Source organism: Corvus brachyrhynchos, unplaced genomic scaffold (assembly GCF_000691975.1).
Source record: "Corvus brachyrhynchos isolate BGI_N302 unplaced genomic scaffold, ASM69197v1 scaffold115, whole genome shotgun sequence".
Classification (NCBI taxonomy): domain Eukaryota; kingdom Metazoa; phylum Chordata; class Aves; order Passeriformes; family Corvidae; genus Corvus; species Corvus brachyrhynchos.
The window spans coordinates 9,777,122-9,803,687 of record NW_008239553.1 but is presented as its reverse complement, the minus strand read 5'-3'; the positions used below and the strand labels follow the sequence as shown (position 1 = coordinate 9,803,687).

Sequence of the window (26,566 nt, the reverse complement as noted above, 5' to 3'; positions counted from 1 at the left end):
CTATTTAGAATTTTGAGTTTATCTGCAGGGGAGAATTTACTATCACCAGTAGGATTTGAATTGGTTTAGTTCAACCTGATTAAATTGCAGGATGGATGCTGTTACTCAAAACACACAATCTTAATTTGGTTTCCCTTCATTTGTTAGAATTAAACCAATTTAGGCTGTGTATTCTGAATGAGCACTCCTTTACAGGCATGTAATCCACTCTCATTGGGTGTAAATTTAGATCCTCAACTAGTCCAGATTAATATTTCTCCAGAGGGGTCTCTTTTATTTGGAGTTGGTTCAACTGTCATAATGTACAATTGAAGCAAAAAGGCATAAATACAGTATGAAAAAAATATGAAAGAGCATGAAAAAACCCACAGTTACTGTTGTGTCAAACAAAGGTTTGTCTTAAAAAGCCAGGTTGTTTAAGCAGCAGAGTGTTTCTTAAAAAACATAATTTAGTCCCAGTAGTAAACTTGGCATTTAGCCACATGGAGGGCCATACTGCTGATTTAAATCAGAATGGTTTTACCAGTTTTGCATACTGTTTTTGTGTTGATTCAGGGAGAAAAGCATTATTCACTTGCAGTTTATGCTATTTTGAAAGCAATAGAAATAACCTAAAGCAAATACACTTTTTGAAGAGTATTGTCTTAGGATAAGAGCATTTATACAAAGAGTTACACTTGTATAATTACACCAGTGTAACAATAAGCACAATTCTAGAAAAGCTCAAAGAATTGAAATAAGCTTTTAATTGGTTGTAGTAGTTGCTGATGGGAGCCATTATGGATATATTAATCTCCAAAGTACAATTTTTTATAATGCTATCTATAATCCAATTTAGCAATGATTGCTAAAACCAGAAAATTAAAAAAATAAACTGTCCAAATTATCATAGACAGGGTTTTTTCCTTACCAAAGACAGCTGTTTATAGCTTGACATAATTGTACTTTAGATGTATTTAATCATAAGTAATCCTAGCTGTGTGAAACACATTGTAAAATGTGAAGTAGTCTGTATGCAATGCAACTTAAATTTAAGTATCTATTTTTAACATTGTAATTTTTGGTTAATATTATTTTAAGGTTGTTATATATTACTACTAATTAATTAAACAATTATTTAGTCAGTTATTAATTAGATTTTAAAAGGGATTATTAAAATTAAGTTTAAATGTAATTATGCCTTGCAGCAATTTGAAACTGCTTGTGGAATATACCTCTGAAAATGTTTAAGTTCATTAGTTCTATATTGAGATTGGTATTGGAGATTGGAGAGAGAGCAGGCTAAAAAAATTAAGGAAGGATATCCTTGAATTTTTTTCTGTACTGGAAACTGTTTGACTAAAATTTCAACGTTAGTCACTATGGGATACAAAAACTAGTTAAGGTGCTGGGTGAGAAACACAACTTTTGCTGTATTTCTTCTTACTCTGTTAATCACTGAGATCCATTATTGTGCTCTGTTTCTGCAGTGACTGGTTAAATGGAAGCCATTCCTGGGATCTGGATGGTTTCTTCTGACGCAGACTTTGCATAGCAGCTCCATTGCCTCAGGAGGTTGCAATGAGTGGAGGAGGGGATCAGCCTGACATCCTCAGTGTGGGAATATTGGTCAAAGAAAGATGGAAGGTGGTGAGTATGCCTTCCTGCAATTCTTTTTCTTCTTTCAGACATGTTTTTAAAAAGAAGTGGTTTGTGCTTTGAAATTAATTTGAAAATTCTTGTGAGATACATTTTGCTCTTAATACTTATATTAAATTGTGAATGAGCTTTGAAGCTACTTGTTTCTTTTACACTACTTTAAAAAGAAGTGATGAGGATTTAAGGTGGGTTATTTTTCTTTTCCCTGATAAGGACCTAGGAGAGCTCTTAAATCACAATGTAGTGCCTGATCCAAGCACAACTGGAGGAGCACTTTTAGTATATTGAATCTGATTGGCCAGTGATTATGTCAGTCCATTTTGGAGATCAGTCAGATGCCCTCCCCTGAAATAGTACGTTTGTGAGATATGTTAGTTCTTATCGGAAGATCTTTCAGACTTTGCTGCTCTTCCTTTTGTTTGTTGGATTTTATAGCATAGATTTATTCTCAGATGATTCGTATTCATTTCACTGTGTGCCAGCATTGGTTCTACCATAAATAGCTCTGTTCCCTTTTGCTGTTCATATCCTTGATTTGCATCTTGAGGGAAATAGTATCCATTTGAAGTTATTTTTGCTGGGAAAAACAGGCTGAGTTCTTGTAGCTCCTTCTCCATTCCTCTGATCACTTTATTTTTTTTTGCTTAGAATTAAAAAAAAAAAAAGGGGGGGAAAAAAAGGCCAGTTCACAATAGAGCCTTTGGGGCATCTGTGTGTGTGTGTAGTAGGCTGTGAATGGATTCTGAACTGGTTGCTTTATATTACTCTCCTATTTCAAGATTTTATTTAGTACTGTAAGACTGAACATAGAAGATACAGATTAATCATTAAGTTCAAAGTCTTAAGAAAGAATAATTTCTACTGTCTTGTGCCCTATCTTTCATTTAAATATGCAGGAAGCTGATACTAACTTTGTATAGGAAATCTTTGTATTTCCTTTTGGGTAAATAGAACCTAAATAGCTATCTCTGGAGTATAAGTATTTGTAAAATACCTTCTTATATTTGATCTCAATACTGCAGTGAAGTAAAAACTGAAAACATAGTCTTGAATCAGATAAAATAGTATAAAATACCATTAATAAATAGATACTAACGTACTGATATATCACTATCCACAAAACTACTCAGTTGTCCGATGTGTGCAACAGTAGCCCTGTTTTCTTCAGGTTTCTTTTCTTTCCTATGTAATAAAGACTGCTGATGAGATACGTGTCTTCTGGAAAATTTTGAAAGTAGGCTGTAATTTGTTTCATGTGATTATACATTTTCACTTATATGTTTTCTGGATCAAGTGTTACAGGTAGATGAGTGCCAAGTATTTCCTCTAGGTAACTCTTCAATTTCTTCTCTTCTGTAGCAAACATTAAGGATTTTTTGGCATCTAAGGTGATAGACTTCCTGAATTCAGGATTTCATAGGATTTCATTTAGGGTGATCCTATTTTGAAAAGTAAGCATAAAAAAGACAGTATAAAATATTTCTTCCACAGTGACAACCTCCTGCTCTACTGGTGTCTGTTAGCATTTGCTTTTATCCTTTGTTGATGCCTTTCCTCATGCCTCTTTTTTGCCTTCAAAATATTTATTACAATCCTGACTTAGAGAGACTTGATTGTAATGGTAATTGTTTTTAGATATGTTTAAGAATGCCATTCATTATGTAGTGTAAGGAAAAGTACCAAGATAAAACTTGTTGGAAATTGTATGCTTTAGCCTGGGAGCATACGAAGACACAAAAGTTGAAGAGAGAATGGAGAGAAGGAGTTTGGGATGTGAGATGCTGAATGCAAAAAAGAGAAGCCTGAAACTAGTGTACAAAGTGGGAAATTGTAATGCAGGTGTAAACAAGGGCAATGTGGTCCTCATCAAGGTAAGAGATGTTGAGCAGATGTGGCAGGAGGCCAGTATGGTTGAATGGTCAACACCTCTGTGAACTGGAAAGCAAAATGCAAGTGAACAGAAGGTGGGAACAGGGATGGGCTGCCCAAGATTAACATGGAGACATTGCCTCTGTATGATGAATGAATGCAAAAGCTGGAGCTCAGCTGGCAGTTGTGTCTGGTGAAGGATGTGAAAAGCAACAAGAAAGGCTTCTATAGGGATGTTGGCAGCAAAAAAAAGACCAAGGAAAATATGGGCTCATTGTTTAATGTGTGTGACTTGGTGACAAAGGACATGGAAAGTATTTTTTTCTGCAATCAAAGAGAAGTTAATTTGTGCCTGGAACTGCTGACTGATGTAATTATTGGGTGTATGTTAATGATTCTGGTGTGCTTTATCTGAGGATATAAATTGATCTGTTTATTTTATTAGTGTGGTGGTCTGTTTGTTTGAAATTTTTTTAAGCACACAAGCAGAGAAACAACCTTTCAAAGGCATTCTTTCTTGGTCAGGCCATTTCTTAAAGCTGATAAATGAAGTTAGATGATAAATTCGTCTACATTTGTAAGGGGTGAGGATGGCTGTGTCACCTCTTTCCTTTTCCTCTCACCTTTTTCACTATGCATTCTCACTGGTGTGCTTGTATTATGCTGAAAATTCATGTGCTATCTGTTATATTCTTCCTTATTCATAGAGATTAGGCCATTTTAAAAAGTGTTTTTCCTGCTCAGTCAAATGTCTGATGGTCTGGATTAGGAGACATTAGCTTAATTTTCAGAATCTGAAGGTAGGTGAGCGTATTGCTGCTCTCTAGAACTCTGGACTGTTTAGGTGACATTTAATGCAGTGCAGTCATATAATGTTAGCAACTGTATGTTTTCAGATGACATTTAGAAAACCATGTCAGTCGTAGGGTAAGTTCTTTTTGTCTCCTTTTCTCTTTTATCAGCTTTGGAATGTTAGCCAGGGGAGGCATTTTGTGAAACAACTTTGACATTTTTGATATTGAAAACCAAAGAAGTCTGTTCCCTGTGACCACTTAAAGCAGAGTGAACAGACACCTATTAATATTTGCTCTGAATGTAGTGCAAACTACCTACTATGCCATGAGCATTCTTTTTACCTGTTCCTTGCACAGATGAAACTTTTAGTGCTGCAAGTTTCTTTAGTCTGTCTGCTAAAAAGAATGGTAGTGATGAATTGTAGGTAAATGTGAGTAACATTGGAAATGTATATTCAAAGATAATCGTAGCCATTTCTTATAATTTATGATTTAGCTGCTGTGTGTAAGTCACTCCATATAATTGAAAATACTGTCTCTTTTCAGGAAGTCCAAAAACTTGTATAACTTTATACCTTTATTATTCAGTGTGCATACTTCTGAAAAAAGATGGCATATTTTAAAAATGTCACTGTGCATTTGTCTTTGACGATCTCTGGGCTCTGTGTGACTATTTGAGGAAAGTCTTTATTCAGCATGCTGACTTTGCCCAGATTCATGCTGGGGATACTACTGCACTCTTCTGTTATACTATATACAATAGTGCAGATGGAGATCAGGTGTGTTCTATTCCAAACTGTGGTTAGCCATACCTTTGTCAATTATTCAGTAGCTCTTTCATGTACTGAAGGATATGTTGGTTATTTTAAAATCTGTTTGTAATACAACGGCCTTTGTGGTATGACAGGCAGAACAAAGAAGTATTGCTGTTTTATTTACTTTCTTCTCCTCTCTTTAAAATATGTTTTTGTTCTTTCTTTTTCCCCAATATAGTTGAGGAAAATAGGAGGTGGAGGGTTTGGAGAAATTTACGATGCACTGGACTTGCTTACTCGGGAAAACGTTGCACTGAAGGTCGAATCAGCTCAGCAGCCAAAGCAAGTGCTGAAAATGGAAGTAGCTGTGTTGAAGAAGCTGCAAGGTAGGGCTGTACCTTGGATATGCAAGAAGTAGAATGTCAGTGTATCTTCTTTTAAAAAATCATTGTAATTAAAATAATACTTTGAGTAAATATTTCCTATATTCTGCAGGTTATTGGTAAATGATTATTAGAAGTGGAATAGAAGCTCTTTCAGATTCTGAAAGTTTTGCTACAGGGAAGCTTTTCTTCGAAATGGGATGACATGAAAATAAAAAGAACAACAAAAAATTCAATTGCTGCAAAAACCTCTGTTCAGATTTAGTTTATTATGAATCCGTATCTTCTCTTTGTTTATTGCTCTAGACTTCGTTGTTATTCTTGTTTTTATTTTTTCTTCTAAGATATTCTTTTTTTTCTGGACTATGTAGCATCGAATCTGTGAGGGTCCTTCACACAGCATCCGGGATAAGAATATTTGTTTTCTTTGCTTTGTGGTATTGCTAAGAATTCTAATGTTGAAATGGGAAACATTTTAAAAAATCCCCACAAGCAAATGCTTCAACTTTGAAGTACTGTAACTTGTAGGAAAAAATTACTGGCATGTAAAATCCTGAAATACTTCTAGGATTCAGTTCCTTGAATCACAGTTTGAATAGTCGCACTTTCTGTACCTTTAGATACTTTAATGAAGCTATCAATACAGAGAAATATGCAGTGGCTTCTCTTCATTGCTTTTCATAACACAAGATTACAGAAAGAAAATTTAAAGGGCAACTTTTTATTTAAAATTTTTTATTTTTAATCTGGAAGATTTTGAATAATACATGCAATCCTGTCAGCAGCCAAATTTTTCCAAACTCTTAGTTTGAATAAAACAAAATCTGCATGACATATGGTGCTGCTTAATGTGCTGTAAAGGTCACACTGCAGCAGAAATTGACAGCCTCTATAGATTTAAGAGGGCAAGCATGTCACATGTTATGATGTTAACAAACTACGCTTTTCTCTGTTTAAAGGATTTCACAAAAGCATCTAGTATTATGTAGCTGAGCTAGATTTTCTTCAAATTTAAAGTTTCTAGTCCAGAGATGAATAGTAAATTTTAGTATTGCCAATTGAAAGTTTGTAAAACATTTGTCAGGGTTCTTGAAAGAAATTATCCTAAATAGAGTGAGTTTTGAAGAGCAAAATACTCTGTAACTCTTGGGGTTTATAAATGCTCCGAATTAATTTTTCCAAGGGTTTGTGTTTTTTTTCTGCACACATGAGCTTGATTCTTTTTTTACAAAACCCAGAGTCTTTAAAGTGGTGTAGATGAAGCAACTAAATGATAAGGAAATTAATAGATCTGAAAGAAAATACTGGAATTTGGTAGCACTACAGTGCCAATGTGTTTATGAAAACATGACCTTATATAGGACTGCATAACTGGAGTGCATTTTAACTTTCTACTTTAAGTTAAAGTATAGCTGAGTTTCAGTTAAAATATTAGAAGTGATTTTTTCTTAGTCAAAACTTTTTTATCTTTTGAAATATTTGTGGAAAAAAAAAGATGAAATAATAAAATATTTATGTGTGAATAATTGCCATAGGGCCTTCTAGAAGTTATTTTCTCAGAGGAATACTGATAAGGAAACTGCAATTCCAAACAACCCAAGTCTTCCTGCAGAAGAGTCTTTGGTTCTATTGAATCATGGGAAACGTCTAGATAAAAAGAACAGAGCAATGAAACACCTGAACAACAGATCCACTGAGACTAATAATCCACAAAATACATAATCCAAATAAATATTTCTGTTATTTATTTCCTCAATATTATTTCTCTGAGAAAATAATAAATAGAAGCTTTTATATAACTGAAATGCAGATTTTGTGTGAGATCTTTAGAAATAACACTTTTGACAATCTTTCTTATGAGAAAACAATTTAAATATATTATTCTTTACTTTTTATATCTTGTTGCTCTCTTGCACAAAAAAAAAAAAAAAAGGAAAAGAAAAAAAAGAAAAAGGTTGGTGATGATAGTAACACTAGAGGTGACCTCTAGTCATTGCTGTGGAAGCTCCAAATTTAAAACTATTACTGCTCTGGTTTTAGATAGAGAATGTTGTAAGTGATCAGTGAAGCAAACACAGTGAAGAGATGGGTCAAAGGTGAACCTTTTGCATATACTGCGATTTATAATTTGCATAAATACAGTACCTTATTTTTACATGCAGCTTTTTTTATCCATACTTAGAAGATTTTTTTATTAAATAAGATTAGGGTAGAGACCATTTTATGTTTTACAAAAAATCTTTGCTCCTAGGAGCCATTTGCATTAATTTCTTTACCTTCACAAGTTTTCAGTATGGAAAAGCTCAAAATTTGGAGCATAGGGAAAATCAAGAAAAGTGGACGAAAATGGAGAAAACAACTTTGTAATTGCTTCTTGAAGATTTTTTATTATTCTTAAATGCTTTTTTATCATGTAGAAATTAGTCTTATTTTTGACAATTTTTTTCTTTTCATGCAGATTCAGACCAGGTGAAATTGTAAACAGTTCTTTTAGGATATTTTTGTAACAACCTTCTATTAGCATACATCCTCTGAGACCAACTTTTATCTTGTTCGTCTATCCCTTTTTGGTGTGTGTTTATGTATATATGTATATATATATAATTACTCTCCTTTTCTCAAAGGGCCTAGGTTCTTGTCTCGCAAGGTATTCTAATTACATTGGACATAGGAATAGAATAGAAGGAATAGAATTGTCATGAAAATCCTTTTACTTTCAAATATTTGAAAAGTTTCCTCTATTTTTAATGAGAGACAGTGAGCTTGCAGTGTCATTGAGAATTTTCTTGATGTGTGGAGCTGATTTTTAAAAAATATTGTTCAATTTGTGGAATATTATGAAAAAAAGGGTTTTAGAAGAGAGCTAAATAAACAGGTGTAATGTCTCTCAATAGAGCAGAAAAGCTCTTCCAGTCTATACTGCGCTTAGGCACATTTTCAGGATTATAAACATGCTTTTGAGTGTATCTCTATTAGAATCTTATATCACAGAAACTGTGAAACTGAAATAAGAATAGCTGTTGGTAGAAGTGCAGGGATGTGCTATTTCTTACCATTCTTTACTTTCAGAAATTTTAAAAATTGAAACGGTGTGGTCATTATTGCGGGGGTAAAATGAGTAATAACTGTGTGGTATAATGAAGTATATAAAAGTAATAACTTTGTATATGGTACAGTGACTAATAAAAAGCTTCAAAGAAGCTCTTTTTAAGACTGAGCTAGCAAAACATGCTGGAATATGTGAGTAACTGTATGCCTTCTCTCTTAATTATGGCGGAGGACTAGGTTCACTGATATGGCCATTTATTACAGCTTAGTCATCAATTACATCTTAATTTTTTTCCCCCTGCTGTCTCCTAATTATTGTTGCAGAATATTGTTTAACTCTTTAAGTTCTTTATTTTTGCTTTTTTTAAAAAAAATAAATCTGCTGCAACAGATGGTTGTTTTGTTTAACCATGTTGTTAGGCCATCTGTTCCCACAGTCAGATGGGAGAAGACAGATTTATCACATCTCACTCAGTGAGAGTGAGACTCACTCAGTTGGTTTCTGTCTCACACAACCTTACAGACTTCTCCCTCACTCATTTACAGCTCTTGAGCATAATTTAGTGATGGGCTGTGTCTGGTGTAGGCTGTAAAGCTGCTGTAGTGATACACTGCAGCAGCCTGGGGAATGGCACACAGGCTTAACACCCTCCCTTAGGAGGTTTTTCAGGGGCAGAGTTGTTCGCTGCAGCCTGCTACCATCATCATCTTGCCCTGCAGCCCAGCCATGTAGCTCACAGGTGTGAAAAAATACTGTTTTCCTGCTAAGGAAAAGGCTGTAGTAGGTGTGTATAGCCCCAGTGGAGTGGGGGAGGATCATTCTATTTGAATAAGTTATGAAGGCTCTACTTCTCCCCTTCCTCTTTCCTCAGTTTTATGTAAGAGTTCTTAGGGAATTTACCACGTAAACTGAGTTAGTGCTCCAGTCAAAATGGGATTTCTCTGACCAAACTGAGTTTTGGACATTTACTGAATTAGCCAGATAAAATCTGACTCATGTATTTTTCTCTGAAGATGTTCCTTCAGAATACCCACAAGTGGCTGTAAAATTAATCATAAATATTTGAGATGAGACTTCAATAATGGAAACTGCAGCAATGAATATACAAAATTTCATCTTGATAAATTTGCTGCTAATCCTTTTTCTTCATAAAATTATACTGTCTGTAATATTGCCTGTCTTACTTGAACAAATGGGTAGAAGGAAAAAGTGTGGGAAAACCAGCGATACTTAAAGTTTAGCACTTATGTATTTGCAGAAATGTAGAGATTTCTTTTAAAATAAATTATTTTGATGAATCCTGTAAGATATTCTTTGTTTAAAAGGGCCTACCTACCTGTTTTAATTGGATGTGTCAGGCAGCTTCCTGAGGAAGCAAGAAAGAGACAGCCACTTCTGTCAAGTGAATTGAAAATATTCAGAAGCTGTAGGGTCAAGTTTTAGGGTTTTGATGGAGCTATGAGTTTAGCAGTAGCAAAAAGTCCCCTCAGATCTGTAGGTGGGGGTTTTTTCCCTGTTTATGACATTCTTGTAATCCTAAGGGTAAAGAAATTAATGATAGAAATCTTAGGTGACAAATTTTACACATCTTTAGCTACCATTGGAGACGATCAGCTTTCTGTTGGCTGTAGCTTCCATTGATGTGAGAAAGGAAGATAAATGGCCTGAGGAACTTTAATCCTACAGTTCCATGTTCAGTAGTAGAGTGGGGCAGAGTGGGATCATAAGGGGTCCCAGCTTCTCTCGAAGTCAATGAACACTGGTACCAAAATGACAATGGGTTTGCATTCCCATTCTGTTTCCCAACTGCAGCCTTTGGCTTGCTTTTTTCTCTGTATTTACCTGGGGAATCTTATGCTTTGACTTACAACTGCAGGATAGTAAGGAGATTATTTTTGACCTGTCTTCTCCTTTGCAATTTGCTCCTAGGACAGGAGGAGGCTTTAAAGAAAATCAGCTTAAACAAAACTCTGAAATTTTTTTTTTTCCAGTTCCAAGTTACCTGAGCTGAATTTATCTTTTGTAGCTAAACAGCAAGGATTGTGTTCTAGACAAAGATATTAATAAATTGGATTAGTTGAATAACATTTTCTACAATTTTTTAATACAAAACATAACTCACAAGTAATACTACTGTTTTCTTTCACCATGGCAGCTGCAGCTAATAGAAAAGAGGAATATTGGCTAGGGATATATATTGTCTATAACAAGCCATTAGCTTTGTAAGAAAATAACCTTTTCCAGTCCAAAATCCTCCACATTTGTGGCCATTTAGGCATGTTGTGATGCATGTTTTCTTATGGAAGAGTGAGAGCTGTGGTAGGGCTACATAGATTATGGGCAAAAATTTCTGGTTAGTTGCAGGTAGAACTAACTTTGGTTTTATTGCTGTTGAACTGCATGGGGCTTAGTTTATTAAAGATCTCAATAGATATATAACTGTCTTTTCCAGTGATTTCCTAGGTATTTAAAGGAATAAACCATAGAATTTCAATATTACTGGCTAATTTGCTTCTTTTTCTCTTAGGAAAAGATCATGTCTGTAGATTCATAGGATGTGGACGGAATGACAGATTTAACTATGTGGTCATGCAATTGCAGGTTAGTGTATCAAAGAGCTCAATGTTTGCTTGTGTGTTTAGGTTTATTAGCCAAGCATATACAAAACCAGTAAAATTTTAGAGGATGCTAAACAAAAAAAAACAAACCCAAGGATCACAAATGCATTGTAGTGAGTGAACCTAAATTGAGCACATCCTTATATCTTTTTGCTTTTATATCCTTTCCATAATTCTCTTAAAAAGGAGAAAGCTTGCATCCTGAGAAAGACCCGACTGTTGGAAGAGTGAACTGTGATGTCTTCTGAGATATTTATCATTCCTTTTAAGTCTTCACTTGAAGATAGTCTAAAATGTATTATATTAGTTTCTGCATTTTGTTGGCTTTTTAAGTAAAAATAAAAAATTACCCTTTGCAAGTAAAAGAAAACAATTTTACTGAAAGACTTGTTCATTTAGAAAGGGATAAAACAGCTGATTAGCACTTAGAGTTGTGGGATTAATGACATTCTGATGAATATGAATACTGAAAAAATGTGTTCTAGTTCATACTGTTGTTCATCTGTTATTTTAGCAGAACAAGAGTTCTGTGATGTCATGGGGTTGCATTTCCTACATAATATAATTATGTATTTTTCATCTGTTTGATGCAATGTATAATTAAATTATGTACTTTTCCTTAAAGAAGTGAGTGTGAAGAAATCTTACTTAGCAAGCACTTTCTCAGTGGCCGTTTTGGGTATGACACAAATACAGTGTTAACTAATAGTGTTTGTACTGACCTTCTAATAGGGATTAGTTTGTTCCATGTTTTTAGGAATAGGAAGGTACTAAGGTTCATATTTTCAAAGACAGATTCTAAATTTAGTGTTGGAGATACTTGGGGACATACAGTCATTACATTTAGGTGAGATGTGTTACCCTTGAGTGCGAAAATAGGTACTGAAAGTACTTCATGGTTAATTATGAACAACTAAAGAAGAAGTAGGAAGACTTGACACCATCTGTGATTCTTGGGGTTTTTTTTATGAAAATGTCCTTTTAATTCTCTCAGGGTCGGAACTTGGCAGACCTGCGTCGTAGCCAATCTCGAGGAACATTCACCATTAGTACCACTCTGCGGCTTGGGAAGCAGATTTTGGAATCTATTGAAAGTATTCATTCTGTGGGATTCCTGCACAGGGACATTAAACCAGTAAGTCCGCCCATTAAAATGGACAAGTAAGATGTGGTCATTAGATGGCCGCATAAGTAAGGTTAGGTTCTGTACTAGATGCTAAAATGCAAAAATGAGAAGGGACAAAAAATTGATTGTTTAATCATCAGATAGTGCAGATTTTTTCTGTTAATTAATGTTGGATTACAACAACAGTAACTTTGGTCTTTTTCATTGTCTCCAGTTTAGGCCTCCTTGCAATTTTCTGAATTAAAACTTCCAACTCTTATCTTTAGCATCATGTAACCAAGAGTATTTGCCATAAGATATGACATAATGTATTGGACTACTGGCAATTAATATTGTAATATAATAAATCTAAAAGAATAGATACTAACTGTAGAGTGTATTTATAAGTCCTTCAATAGAAAATTTTTTGTATGTAATATATTTTCAACAAACAAGAAAAAGAAAGATTGTATGAGAAAAATATTGTTTTCTTGTTCAATTCTAATAAGATCTATTGTCAATATGTCATTATGGAGGAGAGTGCCATACTGATGGTATCACGCTTTTGTTCTTACTATTTTTTCTGATTTTCTTTGAATTTATTCCTGAAATTCAATCACCTGTTTTTAATATTGCTCTGTATGACAAATATCATTAGAACTCTGAACTGTCAAAATTTGTAAATGGGGAAAAAATAAGCAAATCTTTGTGTTTTCTGACAGATGCAAATATTTGCTAAGTTTCCTGTCAGCTGAATGATGCTCACATAAAACTTCCAATAAATTTCTGTACATTAGGAAAATTTTATTTGCACCACTTCTTCTTGGCAACTTTTTATAAAAGTATTCTCCCTGACCCATCCCCATTTAAGCCTTCATTTAACAGGGAAAGGACATAGAGGCAGTGAGTGTCAAGTGAAATAGGTGAGAAAGAATTAGCTGGAGCTAACTGTGCTTTGTGCTGAAGTCAAATCTTGACATTCTTGGTTGTTTGTTTTCCTTGTGATCAATTATGCAATGCTGAGATTCTGTGAGAAGGTGACATGATTGGAAAATTCTTGCTAAAATTTAATATATTTTAAGTGACAAAGTAAGACGACAATCTCTTTGGACAATATAGGGTACTGTTCAGATATGCTGGGTTCGATGCCTGTTTTTCTTAGCAATGTTTTCTTCAAATTTAGTGGGAGTTCAGTAGAAGTGAAAACATGGAAGGAAGAAAGAATAGAGAAATAGAATAGAGATAGATAGAAGAGAGAATAGAGAAATAGAGAAAGAATAGAGAAATAGAATAGAGATAGATAGAAGAGAGAATAGAGAAATAGAGAAAGAATAGAGAAATAGAATAGAGATAGATAGAAGAGAGAATAGAGAAATAGAGAAAGAATAGAGAAATAGAATAGAGATAGATAGAAGAGAAAATAGAGAAATAGGGAAAGAATAGAGAAATAGAATAGAGATAGATAGAAGAGAGAATAGAGAAATAGAGAAAGAATAGAGAAATAGAATAGAGATAGATAGAAGAGAGAATAGAGAAATAGAGAAAGAATAGAGAAATAGAATAGAGATAGATAGAAGAGAGAATAGAGAAATAGAGAAAGAATAGAGAAATAGAATAGAGATAGATAGAAGAGAGAATAGAGAAATAGAGAAAGAATAGAGAAATAGAATAGAGATAGATAGAAGATATGAATTTTCTGGTTGCGTTGTTGCATTATATGTGAACGTATTGAAACCTGTGAGTATTTATCTAATATCTATCTGTATTTGTTTTTCTTCCTAGTCAAACTTCGCTATGGGACGTTTTCCAAGCACCTGTAGGAAGTGTTTTATGCTGGATTTTGGCTTAGCACGGCAATTTACCAACTCATGTGGTGATGTCAGACCAGTAAGATTTTTTTCACAGTTGAAATTCAAATACTTGAATGTGGTAGTATGCTGTCTTTTCTTCTGGAGAAGTATGGGAGTTGTGTTGAACTGGTAACTATTCTAAGCTTGATAAACACCATCTCAGATCAGAAATGCCATGTAATTTATTGATTGTGTTAAAAGACTGGCAGTAGGGTATGATTCAGGTTTCTGGGTTTTGGTGTGAGATGGAGGTATATGTGTAAGATATTTTGAGATAATCTGTCATTTGGTTTGGAAAATCAAGGGGTAAATAGGTTTTCATTAAGTGTCAGAATAATATACCAGAATTGAATTTCAATTGGTATCTTATACTGCATTTAAAAAAAACCCAAAAAACCAACCAACAAAATCTGAGGAGAAAAAAGTAAAAGTCAGACACTAAACTGAATATATATAATCTTCTGAAAGAGAAAGTCTGAATAAATAAAATAGTGATAGGACATAGTTAAGTGTAGTTGTTGTATTCCCAATGCAATGCAGTCTGAAGAAAATTGTAGGTAAAAACATATCAATGAGGAAATTACAATTTTAAGTAAGTAGAGCCTCCCTAATTCACGGGTGGGCAGTTAGTTTTGTTAATTTCAAAGTTTCAAAATGAGCAAGTCACTACCATTGTACATGGTGATGTTTAAAAACATTTTCTTTATTAAGGTAGATTAGTTTACATTTTGATGGCAACACTGAATAATGTACTAGTCAATATTGTGTAGCATATTTATAAATATGATGCAAATTGAGTAGTGGAAGCCTTCTCAACAGGATTTTCACTTTTATTTTGCCTAAGAAGTTGAGAAAGTGGCAGATTTTTGTGTGCAGATTATGAGGTATGTGAATTAGTAAGGTAAATTAGTGGGGTTCTGCTGTACTCTATTCCTTCAGCTGTAATGCTGGACACTGCAATGAAAGCAAAGATCAGGGAAGGCCAACAGAGTGCCTGCTGCTGTTGGAAAGGTGAGCTAAACATTTTAAGTAATTTTATAATTTTTTTTTCATTTCTCAGTGTTCTTGTTGTGTCCTGTGTGTGGCTGCTTATAATGTTTTTTAAACTAATCTGTAATTTCAAGGAGAAAACAATTCCCAAGATTGTCTCTATATGTACACCAATGGTAATATTTTCAGAAAAAATAAATAACAGAAAATTCAATATTATATTCTTTCTTTTGTAAAAGCTACCTCTTGCCTTTTGTTTTTCATTGCAGTGCCCTACAATATAACTGAAGTAATTCTTCAGTTGAAATTCTTTAGTAGTGTTTGACAGTGTAATCAATATTTGTAGAGTGCAGTGATGGTGGGGAGAAAGACAGTTTTGTTTGTGTGTAAGAGAAATGGTTCTTGGATAGAGAGCAGTCATGCTGTTGGCCTTGCTTACTAATAGGATTTATTAATATTTTCATTAAATGTGCTATGTGCTTCTCCTTAAGGCTATCCTTCTAAGCTTCATTAGCTTTCTTCAGCCGATACTGCAAATAATGCAGAACAATGTAAAAGCATGTTCTCCAAAAACATAATACTCTCTTCATGAAAACATATTCCATAGTTAAGGTTGGCTTGTTGACTAGCTTTTTATAGTGCTAGTTTTCCTTTCCCTGTTTGACTCTCTTTATCTCAAACCATGAGTTTTCTGGCTTTTACCTCTCTGATTCTTTCCCCTATCTTGCTGTTGGGGAGTGGGTGGGTGGCTGGGTGGGGCTTGGTTGCTGGCTAAGCCACGACAGGCTGTTGTTAGTTGTTTGTTATGGACAGGTTTGGAGAGAGGATTTTTTGTTGTCAGTTTATTCTCTTCCTGAGGAGTTATGGTGTCTCCTTAGACTTCTTACCTGAAAGAATGGTCAAGGCAGAGAACTTAGAACAAGAAATCCTTTCTTGAAGATGATCCGAACTAATTCTATGCCATTTTTCTGTACTGAAGGATCCCCCAGAGTTGCCTGTTATGCCTGTCATCTCCTAAGACATCTCAGTGTGTTGTTTTCAGAGATGTAGTTCATCTTTGTACTACCCATCTTAATGTCAGACTCCATGGTGATTTAGGACTGTTAAAACCATGCTACCAGGGAGTCCATTCAGCTGTAGCTGTTTCTAAGTACTGTTTTGAAAAATGCAGATTTAATATAAAAAGCTTCTCAGAAAGCGGTATTTAAAGAAAAAAGGTTTTCAACACTTGTAGTGCTTACTGTGTTTTTCATTGCATTTTTGAGTGTCACCTATGGACTATCTGTATAAAGAACTGAGGAGCCAGCATTGTCAGTCCATTTCACTGTTTTTTTTCTCCATGGGATTTGCATTAGGTTAGCTACAATAACCTTTGGTTTGCAGCAGCCAAATGACAGTAAAACTGATTTTGAAAGGGAAAAAAATTCAAGGAGATATGTTGTAATTCATCCACCAAGAATAAGATGGAATCTAATTTCTTCTGTAGGTGTTAATGTCACCTCTATTCACACATTTTTGTATGCATCAGAGTCTCTTCTTCATGAAAAACTTTTGAAGTCAGTAAGCAACAGCAGTTTTCATGTGAACTACTGCTGAAGGATGCACTGATTTTTACATAACTGAGGGACACAAATAATTAAGAAGGGAAACAGATATCTCTTGGGAATCATCAGTTAGGTTTTCCTCATATATTAACTTGGGGGCCTAGCCAATAATGTGTTGTTTGGGTCATCCAGTCCATCTGACCCAAACTTTCAATGCCAAGGATGGCATGGAGTTAAAGAGCAGAGGAGTTCCACATGCTTTTAAAACTGGTCATGAATTTCTATGTAAACACAGAAACATATGTTTTGTGTTTGTAAAAACTAGTGTCAAATTTCTTCTTTATTCTTCCTGATTTCTCTGGTACTTCTGTTATTGCCTTTTTTGCTTTTTTAACATAATCTTTTCACACACTGCAGCTGAAATAGCCTTTTATAGCCTCTCTCTAGAACTACAGAATTTCCTCATCCAGCAATATCAGAATTCTTTTTCAGAAAAGAGTGAAATAATACATCTCCAGTATATTGTAGTTGTAGCTGTCTTTATTCTCTTCCCTTCTCTTCCCTACAAAGGGAATGCAGTGTTCTAAGCTTATTTTTACATGTCCACTGTGTAGGTAGTAATCTGTTGTAAAGTTTGTGAAAAGGGGTAAAATTGATTATAAATGTAATGCAACAACTGTTAGAAAAATACTAATCTTTTCTGGTATTCCATAATCATTATCTGGACTGTAATTTTAAATTTAGCATTTTCCTTGCAGGAAAATATCTCTCCTCTTAATAAGGAGGGGTAAGAGGTAATTTCCGGAAATTACAGGAGGGAGTATTTTGAGGGAAAATTTTACGTAATGAAAACGTGTTCAAGCTTTATTAGTCTGACCCAGTGTCTGAACATATTGTCAAAAGCAAATGCCTTTATTACTCATCTGAAGGATCCAGGGGTTTTACATTCTCTTGGGTTATTCAGTTAGCAGAGACAGTTTCCTACTTGTTCCAGATATTAGCCTTAAAATTAATTTGTTGTAGTTGCAGTTTTCTAGTTGTAGTATCATTTTACTACAGTGGTCTATGTGAATCTTCAAAACTGGAAGAAAAATGTATTAATTTAAAGCACAAAGAAAAAGCATAGCTTTGCACACCTTTTCATGCTGCAGATAGTTCCCTCTCAGAATTACTGCAGTAAAATAAAACATTTTAACTGCTAATTTTGACATTGATTAATTTTAAGGAAGTTGTCCTGTCTTGCAGCTGTCTGAATGACTATGCTTGTGAGGAGCTGACTTCAAAGAGAGAGGGATATGTCTGTTGTATTCAGTAATAAAATATTTGTAAAATGTATAAACATGTGGAAGAGAGTAGAGAAGAGCTACAGTTTATTAAGTTTTATGATCTGACACTATTACCTGGTTAGAACTTAAAAGTCAGAAACAAACATTTGTTGTGTTTCGTAGGTTTGTGAAAGATGAATGAAAGGTAACGACAAATGTGCATCATGCAACTCCTGTAGATAAAGTCTTTGGAAATGTGGTTGGCCTATTAACATGTATTTCAGTATTTACAGTGAGTAGTTTTGAGTTGAGTTTTTATTTGTTTGGGGTTTTTTTCTGTAGGTGGATTTGTGTGCAGATCTAGTACTCTTTTATTAGAATGAAATTGTTCTGAGCATCCAAATGTAGTATCTAAGAAGTAATGTATCAGTCTATTCTGAATTGTAGAAAACATAAACAAGTGGCGCATGAACAAACTTTTCTGCTACTATACTGTGTTCTCAGTGGCTTGAACCCTGGCTCCTTGACTGTTTGGAACATATTTTGACTTATACTTTTGTGAAAACTTAAACAGTGATATAGCTGGAAATGAGATGAAGAATATGGAAACTCAGACAGTAATATGTATGTGTATAGGCTTCTGAAACCAAATTTTACATGCTGGGGACAATACTAGGATTGCAGGTATTTGAGGTAGATGTAGAATTAAATTGTATAATGGAAGTAGATAAGGAACCACTAATTGGTGGGAGGAGCCTTCTCTGGGGATGGAAAAGATCAGAAGAGAGAAAATTGAGTTTGGAAGGAGAACAAAAACTGCTGGGGATGATGTAGGCTGTTAAAAGAAAGAAGGATGAAACACAGGCAAGCAAATAAATTGTTGGAGAGAGGAAGCCAATAAATGAATTAATAGTGTAGATAAGAGTTGATTACTACAAAGCAGGATAATTAGAATTTAATTGTGGAGATACTCTTAATCATCAAGCACATGCATTTAGCAGGATGCAAATTTAGTGTATTTATATAGTATAAATTTTAGTATATTCATAGTCTGCTGTTTATTGCTTTTTGAAGATGTAGTACCTACCATTTTGTTTGCTATTGTCTTAGAGATAGCTGAAGTAAGTATTATCATCTTTTTGCTTTCTAATTGAGACAAATAATATATGATTCTTTTTGAATGTAAACCTAACTTCATACAGCCATCGAATTTCCATGTCTCTGTTTACATGGTGAAAATGGAAAGTGAAGGTGTCAGCTGTGGTACAGAAATAGAAAACCTTGAGGGACAAAATGCGAAGGACATTTGCATTTTTAACATCATCAGAACTGCAGCCGGCTCTTAGGCAGTTTTCATCACTCCTGTTTTAAAGTGAACCTTAACCCCTTAACCACAACTGTTTTTTGAGGTACTATTAAATTTAACACAAAGAAAGCAGAAAAAAAAAAAAGACACTAGTCTGTGCTGTTAAGAAGATTAACCTTTAAAAAAGAATTTTAGGTCATAATTCTTTAAAAATCCATAAATTCAACCACCATATATTATCACAGGCCTGAGTTTTGTGGTCTTTTATTTATGTGGATTGGAAATTATAAATAACTGAATTATATTTGTTTTACAAAGAGGATAGCATGTATGCAAGCTGAGGTGACAAAGCTAGGGAGTAACAGAATTAAAAAACTATCCATAAGAAGGTGGCATTTAGATAAAACCTTTTTATCTAAAACATCAGTGTTTTTCTACTCAGTATACAGGTCTCATTGACTGGCAGCCTAAAGAATTGTTCAGATTAACAGCCAGTCCCCTGAATCTGATGATTTGGACTCAGCAAAGATAACTGAAGGAGAAAATTCCTTTTTGCCCAATATGGTACTTAGTTTGGAATGTGGGATTACTTTATTGAGAGTATCCTGACTAGTGGGTTGAAATGTATTCAGAGGAGACTGTTTGGTTTGTGGAATTGTTGTATTTTTCATAAATAAGGCTTTTTAGGTCAAGGGGAGAGCTACCCTATGACTGCATTCCCCCATCTCCCCACCTTTCTCCTGCTCTTCCCAGTGACTAGATTTTAGGTCATTCTTCGGTGGTTATTTAAACCAAATGAAGAGCTTCGTCACAGTTCTCACCATTATAGGTCTTTTTAGTATGACCTTAATTTTGAGTGTCTAAATTTTCCTGTATTTATTTGAAAACAAGTAAAAAAAAAAAAAAATCAAAATTTTGTTCTTTTAACATAAAGGAGGTTTAAAGTATTTTACGGTATTTACTTACTCTGAATATTAACAAAAGTATTCAAATCCAAAGGCAACAGAATATCCACCAAAATTTTCTGAGGCATTACTCGTGCTCTTTATTGGTGACCTGTCAGTAACAAAAATTGTCTTTGACTTCTGCTAAAGCAGAAGATAACACCAGCTGCTGTAAAGTCTGACCCTTAGAAAAATGCAGTGAAAGCAATTGTGAATGCAAATGTCTAGATTTTTTATTGTCTAGGGAAGCAGTTACAAATTGGTTCACATCAAACAATGCACATATTATTCTATTCAGGTGTTTCTGTACAAATCAGCTAAGTGCTGCTTGCCTTTCTTCAGTGCCCTCAGGTTCTGAGGATTTTCCAGCAAATGAGGTTTTATCTTCAAGTTTCACTTTAGGGTACAGGTGGAGTCCTAAAAATGTAGTTTATGAAGCTGAGTTCTTAAAAAAAACCCCAAACACCAAACCAAAAGAAATAACAACCAATAAAAGGATGAAACATCAACCCCCTCCAAACAAACGAATAAACAAGCCAAAACAATCCTGCATAGAATGCTTCACAAAAATGTGTTGGTAGATAACAAAGCAGAGTATTATACCCATTTTGAAAGCTTTGGAAATCTATTGTACTTCAGTTACATACAGGGACAGAAGGTATAAATTTCTTGAATGCTCATATTTTCATTTGGTTCTTGTGAAAATTTGGTAATGGTTATGCATTTGAATTGCATGGTGTTTCTTTCTGTTAATGGTCTGGATTATCTAGATTGCTGAGGAAGTCTAGAGAATACTTCCACGTTGTTCTGTCTTACCTCCTGTCGTCTTGGCGGAAGATTTGCAGATTGTTAATTTCTGTATTTGGAAGAGAACATTGTTTTTATGGTACTGAAACAGTGGAAACTATAGCCATTAAATGCTTTTTATGATGGGGAAAAGGAGTGGGATTGTTTTAATAACTAAAGGAGCAATGGTGAAGCTACACTCTTGTAAACCAAATGGTCACTGCAAGTCTTTTGTCTTCTTTGAAGGCTGTTTGATCTCATGGACTGCTTAAAGATGGATTGCTTATATGTGTTTCTCAATCTTCTTTTCAAGTAAATGCTATAATAGCGAACATTAATACAACTTTAAGAAATAAGACTCAGAAGTGGTCCATGGATAGTACTGACTAAAACTGGTGCAGTTTTTTTTTGTTTGCCCCAGTGCCCCTGGTGATTTAGAATTTGTGCTGGTAACTACTGAGTAATCCCTTGACTGTGTGAATGTATTACAAATAAGAGTCTGTATACTGAAAGTTGTTCAAGAATAGTTACTGAACATTGCATTCAGAATAAAATCTGGATTAAAATGAGACCACCCATTAAGTTTAAATGATTGGCAGCACTTCAGTCAACTCCAGAAAATTGTGCAAGGATCTGGTTTTGGTTTTAGTTAAAGAGCAGTAAGATACATTGTTTTTTCAGCAGTTCCTTGACACACCTCTGTTTTGAGTGACACAGATTAAAGCGAAGTCCAAGGACAACTAGGACATGTTTATGAGTACAGTATTAAATGGATTCAATGGAAAATAAATAGTACAAGGGAGTTCCAGGGAGCTGTTTGAATTTTTAGGGCACTGTATCATGCATGTAATAAATAGTTGGCTAAAATACATTAACATAAACAGATCTCTCTTCCATACCTGACTAAAACTGTTGAAAGCCCTGTGCTGCAGGGTAATGGTCCATGTCATTTTGGTAAATGTACTGTTCAGTCACTCTTTCATCCTGTTGAGAAGCATTTTGTTGCTGGCATTTACCTTATGCTATCTCTTCTCAGTAATGTCCTCTCTCAATCCTGAACAGTACATTACAGAGGGATGTGATTAGCTGAGGATTCCATGTGTGCACCTAAACAAGGACTATAGTATTTATTTTCCCTCTTGAAATATTTTTCATTTTCCTCAGAGTTCTTTTCCAACCTAAATGGATTCTATGGTTATATGATGGAGGAAGAAAAATATATGTTAATAAGTTTCTGTGTAATAGTCCTCTGAGGCTTTTCCACATTGGTATACTTCAGGGCAGACTTTTTATAAGTTGTCTCTTAAAGTGAATACACCGTTAGCTTGCAATATAATGGTTTGGAGCAAGGAAGTGATAAAAAGTCACTTTTCCTCCTCAGCAATTGCATGGAAGTTATGCACAGTGTATTGGACACCTCTGCACCAATGCTTACAAAGCAGAGACTTGTATGTGCCAAAATGTGGCATTAGAAGTTCCCAGGATCAGGTGTCTGTAACTGGGCAATCCTAAAATAATTCTTTTTTTTAAAATTAGTTTCTTCATTCTTTGTCCAACAAAGACAGAAAGTAATGAGAAGAAGCACTGAACACATAGAATTGTACAATGGTTTGGGTTGGAAGGGATCTTAAAGATTGCCTAGCTCCCACTCCCTTACCTAGACCAGGTTGCTCAAGGCCATATCCAACCTGGGCTTGAACGCTTCCGGTGATGGGGCATCTGCAGCCTCTCTGGACAGCCTGTTCCAGTGCCCCACCACCTTGTGAGTAAATAGTTTGTTCCTAACAAAGCTAAACTATGTCCAATTTTTCATTGTTACCAGCTTTCTGCAGACATAGGACAGGTATCTTAACCATGTATTTTGAGACCAGCCTTCTTAACAGCTGCCTCTCTCTGCTTCTCTTCAGCACTTTCATGTGAAGATGCTACAGCTGGGACTATAAAGCATTAAAAATAAGTAACAGACTTGTACTGAACTCTCTATAAATCAGCAGAAAGGCATAGAATGAACAAGAAATCATAAGCACACAAATATTTTTAAATTTTAGTGTGTACATCTTTGAATTTATCTGAATAATGTTGTCACATTGATTGTGTGTTTTACAATTAGCAAAATCAGTTCTGCTATTACGACACAAATAACTGTAAAATAAAAAGCAATAGACATATATGTGATATAATTCAGCTGCCAAATAGAATGCAGTAAGCTCCTGAAAACAGAGTTGAAAACTATCTTCTGTATTTTCTTTGTTTCAAAAATAAATATTTTTATTAATAAATAAATAATAAAAATAAATATTACATTTTAAAAATAAATAATGATTCAAAACTAGTCTGGGAAGAGAGAACTGGAGTATTTTTTTCTAATCTGACTCTCTCTTCCTGTGATAGTCCACTTCTGCCTTTCCATGTCTATTAAATCAAATTTTGTACATTTTGCTACTGTAGAAAAAGAAGTTTTCTAAGGAACAAATATTTTTAAACCATATTTTCAGCTTTTCTTAACTAAATCTGCATCAGTTAGACTACACTGCATATACTTTTGGAAGTAGCTGAGGTTTGCAAGATTTCCTTCGAAATTCTAAGCATTTGATAGTTAATAGCTTTTTAATAAATGAACTACTTAAGAAAAAAAATCTTGTTGCAGTAAATGGAATTCTGTTGAAGAGTCTAAGATGAATTATTACAGCATTATATTTTCTTTATAACTTTTGGTTCTTAGAAGAGAAATTATTGTATAATATCACAGTCATTCAATGCAAGCTGTAAACATATAAAATCATTCTTAAATAGGCTGTATGTACTCCTTAATTTTCTCCCTTATGTCCTCTAAGTTAACAAAGACTGGAGCCTAATTTTTTCTTCCTTTAATACCAGGAGAAATTGTAGAAGGTTTAGATTTTTATGTCAAAGTGTCCTACATGAAAATGGTTATTTGCTGGAGGGACTTAGTCAAGAGCCTTTTGTTTAATTGGTTTATAAGCAGGGTGCCTGAGTTGAAAGAATTATGGCAGTCATTTGAGGTTCCATTTCTGAATTAGTAATGATTTTGTAGGGAGGAGATAGGCGTTGGTTTGGTGAGACATTATTTTTAATAGAGAGATTAAAATAACTATTAGATTGTTAAGTTTCAAAAGTTTCCTCAGTAATGCATAGCTGTGATACACCTGCCAGTGACAGATGTGTGCAGCTGTAATGATACAGCAGTGCTACACCTATTGGTATAACATTAATTATTGTCTACTATAACCTCCTTCAAGGACATGGAGGGAGATTATTTGAGGCACAAGCTTATAGTGTATTTATGTAGCATTTTCAGCATCCACTGAACATGATCCTTCCAAGTTTGGTTGTATTACTGACAAAGAAGTAGTGAAGGAAATCAGTGTTACAGAGACAGACAGCTGGTGTCTCATGTGTGACAGTACAAGGTAAAAAAGGCAGGTGGTGAGTTAATGCAAAAGATGAAAAAAAGAGCGTTATCAGTTGACTTTGTGACAAAAGTAGAATGGATATATGAATTTCATGCGGTGTGACATTGTTTTGTAACATCTCAATGGAATAATCTTGCAATTAAATAATTAAATAAAAAAATTAAGAAAATCGCGTGTGGTTATATTTGAGAGAAAGGTTCTTTATGACCTGGAGTTTGGAGGTTTTGGGTGAAAAATAAAACCAAATACATGATATCCTGCCTGAAGAAACAGCTTGATAAATAGTTGAGACATGAAAAATGGTAATGATAGAATACTTTGTAAGGGTATATTGTTTTTTTTTTCTCCTTTCCTGTTGTGTGCAGAACACTGGTATCATATTCAAACAATCATTAAACAATTTAACTTAGAAATTTAAATTAGACATTCTGAAGTGTGCTCTGTGGCTGTTCTATATTTTGATTCAGCAGTTCCTTTATTTTCTGTAGAACTTACAGATGCTCAGGGAATGAGCTGTAACAGCCTTAAAAAAAAAAAGAAGAAATAATTTTTCTAGTGAGATTTGATCTTATTTTTTGAAACAAATTAGTCTATGAATGGTGAAACTTACAGTTTTTCTATTGTTTTGTGTACTGTTTCCCTTATGCCCTCCAAATTTCTTAGTATTTTCAGCTTCATACTGCACCCTACCTTTCTGATCAGTACCTGGTTGCACTTTTGGGACTTTGCATGTATTTACATGCCATCTAAAATTAATGCTGCTTGACCAACTGGTTGGTGTCTCTTAAGATGGATGTGAGCCATTTTAGTTGAATTTTAACTATCTGTCTCTGTGTCAGTGTACTAATTTGGGTTCTGTTTTAATCACCAATTTTCATTAAACTTGCAGGAACTGAAAAATCTGTGAGAGCTGTCCTATTTGTTTGAAATTAAAAGCTATTGTGGTGGAAAGACAGATGGTTTGGTCTAGTAAAATTTGTTTCCTGGTGAAAATAGAAGCAAATGAAAATCAAACTGGAAACTTTGGTTTCCAGTTCTTTCTGAGCTATGGGCTAAATTCCCTGCTGAGTTATGAAAAAATATTTTGAGTAGTTCAAAAGTAGGAAAATGTGTTATTTTATTGCTGTGGTTTAACCTCAGCTGGCAACCAAGTACCACAGAGCCTTTTGCTCATTTCCCCCACCCTCCTCCTGCCCCTGTGGGATAGGGAAGAGAATTGGAAAGAAGGTACATTTATGTACATTAGCTTGCTTGAGACTTTTTGCTTTCCATCCATAGTTGAAATAAGCCTGCTACTGAAATAGTCTGCTTCTGGATTTATGCAACTCTTGAATATATGGTATTATCATTATAAATACTAAATAAGATACGTACAAAACATAAAAATGTCTAAAACATAAAAAAACTAAGGTCTCAGTTCTCTAGTCTTCTAAGTGCAGAACAACTGTAAAATTTTACCTTACAGTGATAAATAAAACAATATTCTGTTCTGTGGGGAAATTCTCTTGCCAGAGCATAGCTGGTTCATATAGACAGTGTTCCTCTTAAAGTAATCTCTGCTTCAGCTCCTGGAATAAGAGGAAGAAGAAAGATTGCACGGGGCAAAGCAAACATACACATGACAGACTTACCCTGTGTCATTTTTCACTGCAGTAAGTTCAGGTTTGTGACAGACAGTAGTAGGTTGTTACCCTCTTCAGCCCACCAGACGTTTTGTCTGTTCATAAATCAGTTTTGGAATGATTGTAGTCTTTAGCTAGTGTGTCACATTGGCTGACTACTCCAGATTGAAAACTGAGTAGCTCAGGAGTTGTTTTGTGTATCAAATACTGCTGTCTTAGAGATGGTGTTGCTCTTTATAGCACATGCAGTAGGTGATAAATTTTCATTTTTCACCATGTCTGTTAGAACTCACAATAGCAAAATTTAATTGTATTGTTAGTTTTAATTTACCTTGTTACTCAGCTTCTGCTAGGTAGCATAGGATCAGACAGCTGCAGTCAGTTTCTGGAAATCACGTTTGTAGATCTGAGTCCAAGTAATGTGTCATACTGACAGCTAGTAGGAGATGGGTTGATAAAGAGTTCTAAGTGCAAGTACTCAGTTATTAGTGTCTGATGTGGATTTTAAGATAAAGCTGAAAGTGTGGGTTTGAAGAGCTGTATATGCAGTGAAAATCCATTGAGATCTAGAATATATTGTAATGGCAATTGTATTTCAACTGCTTGATCTTTCC

At 34.5% G+C, this 26,566-nt stretch overlaps 1 protein-coding gene across 2 annotated transcripts in view; it reads left to right on the top strand.

Annotated features, from left to right (window-relative positions):
* Nucleotides 1-1,467: 1,467 nt before the first annotated feature.
* Nucleotides 1,468-26,566, top strand: part of TTBK2 (tau tubulin kinase 2) — a 62,045-nt gene continuing 36,946 nt past the window's right edge. For both annotated transcript variants that reach the window (XM_008639482.2, XM_017742065.1), the window contains exons 1-5: nt 1,468-1,629; nt 5,295-5,442; nt 11,016-11,089; nt 12,101-12,241; nt 13,994-14,098. In XM_008639482.2, the coding sequence (XP_008637704.1) occupies nt 1,561-1,629; nt 5,295-5,442; nt 11,016-11,089; nt 12,101-12,241; nt 13,994-14,098 (537 nt within the window). In that variant the 5' untranslated portion in view covers nt 1,468-1,560. The remainder of the gene's footprint in view (nt 1,630-5,294; nt 5,443-11,015; nt 11,090-12,100; nt 12,242-13,993; nt 14,099-26,566) is intronic.